We start from the raw sequence: 12,432 nt of genomic DNA on the forward strand, positions 1-12,432 counted from the left end.
TTTTGTACGTGGCTGAGGTTGAACTTCTCTGTAAGTTTTTATTCACTGTTTGAACTACCAGAGAAACTCCTTCGTAACTCGAGTTGTTTAGATTTGTAGCACTTTCTGTCTCCCGTCTAGCCGGTTAGTTGTCTCCCGTATTTGGAGACATTTCCACCTTAAGTAATAGTAAAGATAAATCAATATTACCCTCCTATAGAGCAGGAATAGAGCAATATTCTCATCCCGGTTAATGTTTTTTAATGCTTGGAGGTCTCCCTGTTGTCAAAAAAACTCCAAATGCCTTTGAGCAGAGAGAGGAATGCTGGACCAAGATACTTGTTTTTTTTTTGTTTGCTTGTTTTTTTTTTTTTTTACTCATTTACTGACACCAGGCCTTCATAAACACATTAGACCAGTTTCCAGTGCCCAAACAGAATGCAGAGCAGCAAATGTTGAGGAAACATCCTCAGAATTTTAGAAAATATGTTTTTTTTTTTTATTTGTGCATGTCACATTTAATATCACGTTTAGTGGCTTTAAGGAGTTTAACAAATAAAGCTTGTTCTTTTGCCCAAGGAATGTGTGAATATTTGTATGTTTACTGAAAAAAACATGAGGTATACATAGAAAAATAAGGCTGAAATGTGACTTAAATGTATCAGTTGAATTCTTGTGTTGACTGTGTTCATGTGTGTAGTACAGAGAGAGAGAGAGAAAGAAACATAGGGGAGGGGAGCTGTTTCAGTCATGTAGTTAGCATGTCACACTGGTTTGTGAAGGGGCCTTAGCATGGATTGTGATGGATTGGAGTGTTGGACACAAATGACAATATGTCAGGATGCTAATGACTATGTGTGTATGTGCATGCATGTACATATGTACGTGTGTGTGTGTGTGTGTGTGAGTGTGTGAGTGTGTGTGTGAGTGTTCACGCCCGTGCATGTCAGCAGTGCAATTGCTGCCATTTAGCCTGTATAAATACATGTATTTGTTCAGGTGAGGAAAGTTTTCCTCTCTTCACCCTTCACCCTCCTCACTGCTGTCTGTCACCTTTCTCCTCTGGCCTTTAATGACGGTTGGCATCTTCAGACGCTGATTATTCAAACCTTGCTATACACATGCTTGTTATGAAATTAGCATGCATGGTAAAATCTCAGCTTCCACACAGTCTGTTTCCTAATGAACTGTAATTGTATTGCCTGTAGCAGAGCAGCTGGTAAGCTTTGGTCTTACCAGCCAAATAATTGATGGCAGTTGCTTAAATGACATCATCTGAGCCCTTGTGCTCTGTAGTGCAGAAGGCATGCCAAAAGGTTTGGATGTGATAGACTCCAAAGTATAGTCTGTGCAGAAGCCAGCTCTGAGCGACTTATTAATGTAGGGAGCTTAGCAGAATGATCTGCCAGTCAAATTGCAGAAGGACAAGAGAGATGCTATCAATCCAAGGTCATACTTTAATGCTTTACATATCTGTGTACACAGTTAAAACATATTCTTTGAGGCTTACAAATCAGAGATGGGTTTCCTCTGTATATTGTACTTAAGGCACACGACAACACCTGGGGTCGGGTATTGGGAGGAGGAAAGGGGGCCATGGCTGCCCTGCCGTACTTAATAACTGAAAACATAATAGCTCAGGTTTTGTTTTATTTGCTTATTATTTATATATGTTCTGAACTACATTTATAGTTAAGCCTTCTGAGAAAGGATCTTCTATTTGTCCACAAATATTTGTAACATCATGTCCTTTTTTACATTTTTTTAATTTGTTTTATATTTTTAGAAGAATACATTGAAAGGTCTACAAAGTGGGGCAATAGGTAGTGTCACTGTCAAACTGCTCCAGGGTTTTGCAGTTCTGGTGAAAACACCAGGGTTCTCCATGTGTCTACATGGGTTTCTGCCAGGTGCTCAGGTTTCCTGACTTGACTCTGCCCTGAGTTTCATTCATTCATTCATTCATTCATTCATTCTTACAATGTCTGAAACTGCTTAACCAGTTCAGGTTTGCAGTGGGTCCGGAGCCTACCTGGAATCACTGGGTGCATGGCAGGATGCATGGCAACACACACACACATACATTCACTCACACCTACGGACACTTTTGAGAGAACCAGGCTGACACAGGGAGAACACACCAAACTCCTCACAGACAGTCACCCAGAGTGGGACTTGAACCCACAACCTCCGGGATCCTGCTGCACCACCATGCCACCCTGTCCTGAGTTTGAGTAAATTAAATAAACTTTACTTTGGATCTTGTTATTACAAGGCCACATCAAGCTAAACCTGATGGTTAATCTTGCAGATTGAGAGACAAATAATTTCAAAGACAAAGAAAGACAAATAAAAAATTACATTGTGGTTTAATTTTTATGGTGTTTGTCTGAAAAACCCAATGCTGTACTAAATAGAAAAATGGCTCACACATCAAGACCTTTACACAGTATTTTTTCATGAGAACAGGAAAAACTATTGAATGCATGTGTTGTTTGTGCATTATTATATTTGTATATGCAACATGGAATGCATAAATGATTCGACATTCTGAAACTTTCTCATACGTGTGGAGACTTTGACTTTAGAAAGCCGTAGACAAGGAAGATGAGTCATAAATATCGTATCATTTTTGTGCAACTTTAACCACAACCAGCCCAAACCACTGTGAGTTAAAAATAGGGAGTGATTGGTTACCTCAAGTCTATTGTGAATAACACTTAGCTAAAGGTTCAGAACAGCTATATAGTCTGACTTTTGTCATTTTTAATGTCACAGCTTACTGCTGAGTGAGAACTTACTGGACCAAGTATTGTGACACAGTAAGTGAATGGAAGTGGAGGGAGGGACTTCTTAGAAAGACCAACAAAAATGAGAACTCTTAATGTGGTAATACATCCCAAAGTACCTCACATTAAGGAAAGTTTAGAATCAGTGGCATCTGTGGACAGAGGAAACAAATATGTCTTTTGAAGCTCCATCTTACACATCTGTCCATCTGTCTGTCTGTGTGTTTCTGTCTATTTCAGCCCAGTCCCTGGTTCTCTGTCATCACTGCTGCACTTGAGAAACAGACAGCGACAGCCTCTGCCTGCCTCCATGCCTGGCACCCTGCCAGACCCCACCATGCAAGGGTCCTCCGCCGTGCTCATGCCAGTCAGTATACACACATACATTTGTGCAGTTTTGAGAGGTGCCATATGCATTAAAAGTCTTATGAAATAGTTGAAATTGGTGAAGTTGCAAGGGTAGAATTAAGGTGGAAAAAAATGAATGGTTACTCTATTTTAATTTGCTTAACAAACAGTAGAAAAATTTTTCTACTGAAAAATTCCAAAAAATTGAAAAAAAGTTCCAAAAAATTGTGCTTCAGAACATGCAGAAGTGTGTTCTTTGTAAAGAATGTGTCATTATTTCAGCAAAACAAAACCAGCATCATATTAGAATCAACAGCAGAAGAAAACAGTATTTTAAAACCTCATACAAAAAGTAAATGTGTGAGTGTGGTTGATAATGTTTGACACCTACAGACCTCCAAATATATGTATCAGATTCTATATATACAGTGATGTGAAAAAGTGTTTGTCCCCTTCATGATTTCTTACGTTTTTTGCATGTTTGTCACTCTTAAATGTTTGAACGTTAAATATTAGTCAAAGACAACACAAAAAAACACAAAATGCAGTTTTTAAATGAAGGTTTTTATTATTAAAGGAGAAAAAAATCCAAACATACATGGCTCTTTGTGAAAAAGTGTTTTTAAAACATAACTGTGGTTTATCACACCTGAGTTCAATTTCTCTAGCCACACCCAGGCCCGATTACTGCAACACCAGTTCTTAATCAAGAAATCACTTAAATAGGACGTGCCTGACAAAGAGAAGTAGACCAAAAGATCCTCAAATGCTAGAATTCATGCCAAGATTCAGAGATATTCAGGAACAAATGAGAAAGAAAGTAATTGAGATCTGTCAGTCTGGAAAAGGTTCTAAAGCCATTTCTAAAGTTTTGGAACACAGGGATGGCCATTATCCACAAATGGTGAAAACGTGGAACAGTGTTGAACCTTCCCAGGAGTGGCTGGCCGACCAAAATTATCCCAAGGGCACAGCAACGACTCATCCAAGAGGTCACAAAAGACCCCACAGCAACATCCAAAGAACTGCAGAGTGCCAAAACCACTGCTGAGCAAAAAGAACATTAAGGCTCTTCTTAATCCCCAAGACTTTTGGGAAAATACTCTGTGGACTGACGAGACAAAAGTTGACTTCTTTGGAAGGTGTGTGACCCATTACATCTGGCGTAAAAGTAATACCGCATTTCAGAAAAAGAACATCATACCTACAGTAAAGTATGGTGGTGGTAATGTGATATTCTGGGGCTGTTTTGCTGCTTCAGGACCTGGAAGACTTGCTGTGATAAATGGAACCATGAATTCCACTGTCTACCAAAAAATCCTGAAGGAGAATGTCTGGCCACAGTGCTGTTAAAGGCTCATTGCAAGTTAGTGCATACGCTTGATTGTAGTTGTTGCTGCTAAGGGTGGCCAAGCCAGTTTAGGGGGCAAACACTTTTTCACACAGGGCCATATAGGGTTGGAATTTTTTTCTCCCTTAATAAAAACCTTATTATAAAAACTGCATTTTGTGTTTACTTGTGGTGTCTTTGACTAAACATTAATCTGAAACATTTGAGTGACAAACATACAAAAAAAACTTAAGCTTATCCAGTTCAGGGGTGAGGTGGCTCTGGAGCTTACCTGGAATCACTGTGCGCAGGCAGGAATACACCCTGGTGGGGTGGCCAGTCCTTTGCAGTGTGACACACACCTACAGACACTTTTGAGATGCCAATCCACCTACCAGTGTGTGTTTTTGGACCATGGGAGGAAACCGGAGCACCCGGAGGAAAACACACCAAACTCCTCACAGACAGTCACCTGGAGACTCTATATATATATATATATATATATATATATATATATACACAAGATTCCTTAAATGATAATGACAAAATTATCATTTATAATGCTCCTCATATTTCTTATTGTTATTGTTTGTCTGTGGGGAGTTTAGTGTGTTCGCCCTGTGCCTGTGTGGGTTTCCTACAGGTGTGGGTTTCCTCCCACTGTTCAAAAACACACGTTGCTAGGTGAATTGGCGACTCAAACGTGTGTGTGTGTGTGCGCGTGTCGCCCTGTGAATGACTTGCACCCCCTCCAGGGTGTGTTCCCACCTGGTGCCCAGTGATTCCAGATAGGCTCCAGACCTACTGTGACCCTGAATTGGATATGCGGTTCAGGACAATTAATGAAGGAATTCATTAATTCATTAATAACAATTGCTTGTTTAGCTGTAAATGTGGTCCTAAAATGACCTTAGTAATGTAAATATAAATATACACACATACATTCACACATGCCATTATATTTTCTGCACGATGTACAAGACTGAAGTAATTTTTTCCCAGGGCCTTGCACATATCAGTGACTGTTTTTAAGAGGAAGCCTTTCTGGAGTATAGAGTTCAACTATAGCATCACCTATATTAATTCCCTTCTAGTAAAGTCAATAAAAGATGGATGTATATATAGAGCCGGAGAGAGAGAAAATGTGTGTGAAACCACTGAAAGTGCCTGTATCACAGCTCTAATGACACATGTTCTCAGTGTAATTGAAGACAGCCCATTCTGATGGAAAGGGGGGGTAGAAGGTTGGAGGTAATTGAATTAAAGCAGGACGGTTTTTCAGCCCAAGACTGACATCTCGGGAAAGAGGTGCAGTGCAGGGAAGATATTTTTATACCAAATATTCCACCAGCCTTTACTGCAGGCCACCCAGGCCAGGCTTACAGGGATACAGGTCATGAGGAGGCTGGAGAAAAAAGGAAGGAAGGGAGAGGTTGTGTCTCAGGAACATATCTGAGTTACATATACATATATATGTGTTCTTAAAGTTAAAGGCAAAAACATTAAAAAACATGTTCTCATTTTGAACACACACACACACCAGGAGATTTTAGACATTTGCATATGCCATTCACTTTACCAACCTATGACTGTACTATTGCTGATATGGGTTTGTTCTCCCTCTTAGGCTTCCAAGAATATATTTGTCCTTCAAATGTACAAAAACTAACGCACACTGCATCAATAGCTGAACTCTTCACACCTGTAAGTCAGCCTATGTTACCACAAGGCTCTGCTGCATTATTATTTCCTATGCCCATGCACCTCAGTGTGAAGACAAGAGTACCAGGTGCTATTTTGTGCCTCACGCCCCTGCAGCATTAAACTTCCTGTGTTATCTTCTCATTGACCACTGCTATGATGGTGTGAAATCAAGAACACACCACATACATACCCTGACATGTGTGCGCACTCACATTCACACACACACACACACACACACACACACACACACACACAGGCTACCTAGAAAACAAGTCATTCTTTGAACTCACTTCATTCAATGTTTGTCTTTTCAGCATGAATACATTACATCAACACCTTTAGTGCCAAAAGTAAGCAACCTAAAAGAGAAAGTACATCAATGTAATGTATTTTGTTCATGTTGAAACGAGGTGCAGATTTAAATCAAATATAGTCAATGCATTTATTTAATCAGAATTGAGACACCAGATACATTAGTGTTTTTTTATAATTAAAGTATATGCCTACCGTATTATTATAGCACGTGGGACATTTAAAAAGGTGGCGCAGCAGGTAGCACAGCTCCAGGGGCCTGGAGGTTGTGGGTTCGATTCCCGCTCCAGGTGACTGTCTGTGAGGTGTTGGTGTGTTCTCCCCGTGTCCGCGTGGGTTTCCTCCGGGTGCTCCGGTTTCCTCCCACAGTCCAAAAACATACGTTGGTAGGTGGACTGGCGACTCAAAAGTGTCCGTAGGTGTGAGTGTGTGAGTGAATGTGTGTGTGTGTCTGTGTTGCCCTGTGAAGGACTGGCGCCCCCTCCAGGGTGTGTTCCTGCCTTGCGCCCAATGATTCCAGGTAAGCTCTGGACCCACTGGATAAGCGCTTACAGATAATGAATGAATGTAAATATATACCCAAACACAAAAAATCTATTTTGGCTGTCTTCTGGGAGAGTGCAGAAATGTGTGTGTGCCAACCCCTGTGTATCCTGAGGGTATTTGCATGCGATATATTAGCAGTCTTGTGCAATTTAGTGTGTTCTGATCACTAAAAGTGGATATAAAAAATAATTTTACTTTGCAAATAGTACTTATTTAATTTCACAAGTGTTACGCAATAGTGTGACTTCTGCAGTTAGAAAATGTGTGATATTAGTGTGGTATTTCTTGGGTGTATGTGACATACGCACTGATTTTTGTTGTAGATTGTGACCCCTGTACATATTCTATTGTTTTTTCCTCTCACATAGATGGAGAGACAAATGTCCATGGCATCTAACATGATGAGCATGCAAGGCCCTGCCCACAGTGGATCCTGTTCTTCCCCTCACGTCCAATCCATGCACTCGGAGGCAAAGCTGGTCAGTCTTTCAGTACATGGATTCATGCTTACACATACAAAACAAAACACAAAACACACTTACATTTTATTTCCATAAGTAATGGAAAATATATTTTGAAACTGAGTTAAATTCTTAAAAGGCTTTGGCAGACCCCTTGCACATACAGATGCACGCAAAAGTTTGTATGCTCTTGGTTCAGTTGTGATTTGTTGATTTCCTAAGTAAAATTAAATGAACTTCTACACAGAACACCGAATTTGATGAACTTCATACATTAAAAACACAAAAAAATTTGGCTAAAGGCCAAATGTTATATAGTTTTAGATCAACGTTTTATTGTTTTACATTATGTTAAATATTGACAAATACATCACACACAGGAAGTTGTGCGTTCACATTTGCAGAAAAATTCCCATTCATTCCTTAAATTGTTTTCTGTAAAGGCTGAGATATGTATACGTTCACTACCAAAATTACAAAGACATTTAATTTGACAAGGGGTGTTCAAGATATGTATACATGACTGTATACATATGCAGGACTCCCTGTAAAGGCTGTAGATTTATATATATAAATCTTCTTACAGAGAGCACATACCAGTGCTTCTGCAACTTGTTAGTACTAGTTTAACCTTGCAGTGATCTAATCGGCAGCAGCCAGGGCTCAGCAGATATGAAAGAGGAAAGAGTGAGTGGAACACACAAGTTTGGCAAAATTGCATTTGTGTCTGTTTGTTTTTAGTGTTTTTTTGGCTGATTAGAGGATTTCATGTAGCTCATTGCAAAAAAAAAAAAAACAGGAGAGACTGCAGATTCAGTTTTCCGTTGATGACACAAAGGTCTTTGTTAGAAATACAAAACTGAACCTAATAATAAAAGTATATTTTTTGATTATATTTAATAATGTAACAGAATCCAATGAATATTTGGAACAGTGTCACCTAAGCTTTAAAGTCTGCAAAATGTACAGGCACATTTTCACATAAAAGCCCTGGATTCATACATGCTTCTAGGTTCATTCATATTCACATGCTGTACATTGAGAAACCTCCATTTACCCTGAAGGCCAAGCATGCACACCTGTGATTTCAATTCACATCAACGTCCATGTCACCTTGTGAATGTCAGGGATGTTATCCAGGTTTTAATTTCAATATCACAGGTGAAAAAGCAAAAATAAAGAACTCATTTAGTACTATCATGAGTGCCTTTTAGACTGTTAAAGGTCTGTTTTTTGTGAATGTATTTGTATGTCTTAAATTATAAGCTAAAAAAATCATAAACCACACAACTGAACTCAATCTCAATCTGAGAAATGTGTGTTTTGAGATATTGAGAGCAAGTGAATATTCAGTGTATGTCAGTTCAGTTAGCTTCTCCTGACAGTATTCTGTGGGGAGCTGTAAAGCAATTACAACTTTTTTTTCACTGAAAACCTATTAAAAAATCAAATCCATTTAGTTTTCAATAGCTGCAATCTGTACTGACCCAGTTGCTGTTTTTGCTCTTGTAGTGAGCACATCATACTTGGCGTACTCAGTAATTAGATTATAATCTGGGAACTGTAAACCTATTTAATAATCCTGTAATCGTTTTAGATTATGAAGTCTTGTGGAGAGAAAAGATAATTACTCTCTACAGCAAGGAAAAGCAGTGTGGGGGCCCTGTAAAAAGGGATTGAAATGGGGCTGAGAAGAGATAAAAGATATAAACAGAGAGAAAAGCAAGAAGGCCGACAAAAAAGACAGATTGCATGTGTGTGAGAGAGTGTTCAGAATGTGAGTGATAAGAGGTTAAGATATGACAGACTAAAGGGAATTCTCAGTTCTCTCTCTCTCTCTCTCTCTCTCTCTCTCTCTCTCTCTCTCTCGCTCTCTCTCCCTTTCTCTGTCCTTTTGCTCATATGCTCAAGATTGATTGCCTTGTGTATTTTTTAAAACCTTCTCTGGTCCCCATGGTAACAGGCGGGGGGAACATAATATTAGTCTAATGTGCCGTCTTATCGCTCCCCTGGCTCAGTGCCAGGCACATCCTCAGAGCTCTCCCTCTGATTGTAATTCAATTAGAAATGTACAGCTCTTTCTCCAACAAACACATAGCCAAACCATCAGAGGAAAGCTTTCCACTCGCTTTGAGAGTGGTTTCTGGTCTACACATTTACTACACATCACAAAAAATCTTTTTGAAATATTCAGTCTGTCATCTCATACTTTGCTGGATATGTCTGTTTGCTGAAGATAGTAATATGTCTTATATTACTTACCCACAAATTCATTAATAGTAGATTATGTGTGAATATTGCATGTAACATGCATTAGTGGAAAGTAAGTTTTCCAAACAGAGATTAAGTTTAGCTGCATTTTAAAACTGATTGATAGAGTAATGTAGCCTAAGACTAGACTTAATCTTACCAGATTACATAATTTTTTTTATGTGAAGCACGAAACTGGAACTGGCCTGTAACTCACTCACATGCATACTCACTCACATTTAGGAACTGTTCCACAAGGTGGTGCTGAAACTCACATACATATGTTTAGGAACTGCAGCACAAGGACTTAATACAAAAAAGACATTGTATGTTTGTTTACATTTTCAAGAAGGGTTGTTGGGTTGAGGGGTGAAGATGATCAACAGTAATAAACCAAATACTGGTGAAAAAAACAACTAATAATTAAATAAAATCTACTAACGGGTACTATACAATTTTTTACAATACACTGCTTGCTGTTGTATACACACTTGATCATACAGTATAAATCTGTTATGTTATAATGTATCCTGTTCAGTCATCTAGACGTACTGGTAAAATCTCTGTGTGTAATTTATCAGAGTAGTGTAAACTGATAACATATCTTCATATTGCCCACCCCTATATCAGTTCTAACCATTTATTGTTGGTATTGTTTACTGTGCTGCTACAGTAAGTTCAAAAGAAAAAGCTTATCACAGCTGCTCCATTCTTACTTTTTGGTTTCCCTTAGTTCATGAACTTGGCCGCCTAACAGCACACAATCCTTTTTTCATCCTACCCACTTATAACACTGTTTAAAGCTTAAAGGGGGTAACATGCAATCTCAAACCTGTATTTAAATCCACTTCTTTTCTAATGAACACTCTTTCCGCACCCATCCGGGTTGGATGATTGTGGCGGGTGCTATCGGATGACCTCGGCACTGATCAGACCCATGTGTCCCCCCAACAGCCCTGCACACAGCCCCCGATCTGCCTTAATCTCATTATCCAGAGATGTTGACTTACTCCAAATGGGAAATATCTCTCCCCACTGTAACCCCATACCCTGCCCCTCGGCCACCAGAGAGAGAGAGAGACAGACAGAGAGAGAGTGAGTCAGACAGAGAATGAGAGTTGAAGAGACAGACAGCCAACAGAGAGAGAGAGAGAGAGAGAGAGAGAAAAAGAGAGAAAGAGAGAGATAGAGACAGAGATAATAGAAAGAACAGAGTTTGCTCTGTATGTGTGTGTGTGTCTGTGTGTGTGTAGATACTTAAATGTACAGTACATTTTTTAGGAGCTATTTCTGGGCTGATATAAAACTATTAATTGCTTTATATATGCAATAAATAAAAAACCTTGCATATGGAAAGTTATGGAAAATTAATAAAGTATGGAAAATTAATAAAGGTTCTAAAAATTTCAGTTAAAAATTTTAGAAAATACAGAAAAAATGGAATTCTTAAAAGCCATGCAAGACCAAGTAGACCACCATTGGAAACACTTTTTACCTTAAATGAAAAAAACCGAGTTGTAACAAAAGCATAGGTTGGACACAGTAAATAGTGGAAAAACATTTAATTATCGATTCTGCTGTGTATGATTTAATCGTAAAATTAAGGGTGGAATCTCACTTTAGCTCTGTAGGGTAGGTACATATACAACACGTGACATATGTTTGACCCCTTCTTCTGACATTGTGTGTGTGTGTGTGAGTGTGTTACAGTGAGCTCTGCTTTAGGGCTGATGAGGCTAAATTGATTTTGTGGTGAGCTGTGGGTTTCAGGCCTAAATACTGCATGAGTTGCTGCTGTCCTCCAGGGCCAGCTATCAGAGCATCTCACACATACACAAACACATGCACTCACACACCCATATGCATGTGTATATATTTCTATACATTAAACAACCATGCATGCAGATAACATGCATATAAGAATGCATTGCATTGTTCATAACAGCATCATGTCCTAATGAGTCCAGGTGTGATATTTCACACACATACACACACACACAGATTCTCTACATCATAAAAACATGCATGTAAGTATGATGATGCAAGCCTTGGTTGGAATTGCATATTGGGCAAGAATACTACTTTCCGCAGACCAAGGTTTGATTTCCTACTTGGGTGTAGTTTAAACGTATTAAGTCTCTGGACAGGACCCAGAATACAACATTCCACTTTCTATAACAAAATATAGTTGTGTTTTTGTGTGATAATATATAGATATATCAAAATGTTGTACACCATGCTTTGATTTGTTTGTGAGGTGGATATCTTAGTCTAACAAGTGGTGGTGATTTCACATTGGCATATCACCGTCTGCATGTGTTTTGTGTTTTTGAGGAATCAGAGCTCAAAAAGGAAGTGCAGTAGGGAATACTCCATTCATCTCCAAACATGACATCACACTGGGCCATCTCACCCTCCTCTGTGTCTCTGCTTTACTCTTAGTGTGTGTTTTCAAAGCTGAAAATGAGTCATCACCTCACAGCAAGACAGAGCACAAACACATACAAACACAGAAAAACACACACACACACGTTTGCAAAATCACTGCTAAAACTTTCTCCAAAGTCCATCACTTTCAGTGTGAGTTTGTATGTGTTTGTCTTTGTCTCTCTGTGTCCACTTGAGGGTGAGTGGTATTTTCCTCATCTATTTGCTGGCTCTTTTTAGCTTGTTTTGAGAAATGTTGAGAGGGAAGCCCGAACACTCTCTTATC

General features: G+C 39.1%; 1 protein-coding gene across 1 annotated transcript in view; it reads left to right on the top strand.

The window, feature by feature from the left end:
* creb5b (cAMP responsive element binding protein 5b) overlaps positions 1 to 12,432 on the top strand; it is a 75,502-nt gene that overhangs the window by 34,201 nt on the left and 28,869 nt on the right. The window contains exons 6-7 of the mRNA XM_066683818.1: positions 3,009 to 3,135; positions 7,377 to 7,487. Of these exons, the coding sequence (XP_066539915.1) occupies positions 3,009 to 3,135; positions 7,377 to 7,487 (238 nt within the window). The remainder of the gene's footprint in view (positions 1 to 3,008; positions 3,136 to 7,376; positions 7,488 to 12,432) is intronic.

Source organism: Hoplias malabaricus, chromosome 10 (assembly GCF_029633855.1).
Source record: "Hoplias malabaricus isolate fHopMal1 chromosome 10, fHopMal1.hap1, whole genome shotgun sequence".
NCBI lineage: Eukaryota > Metazoa > Chordata > Actinopteri > Characiformes > Erythrinidae > Hoplias > Hoplias malabaricus.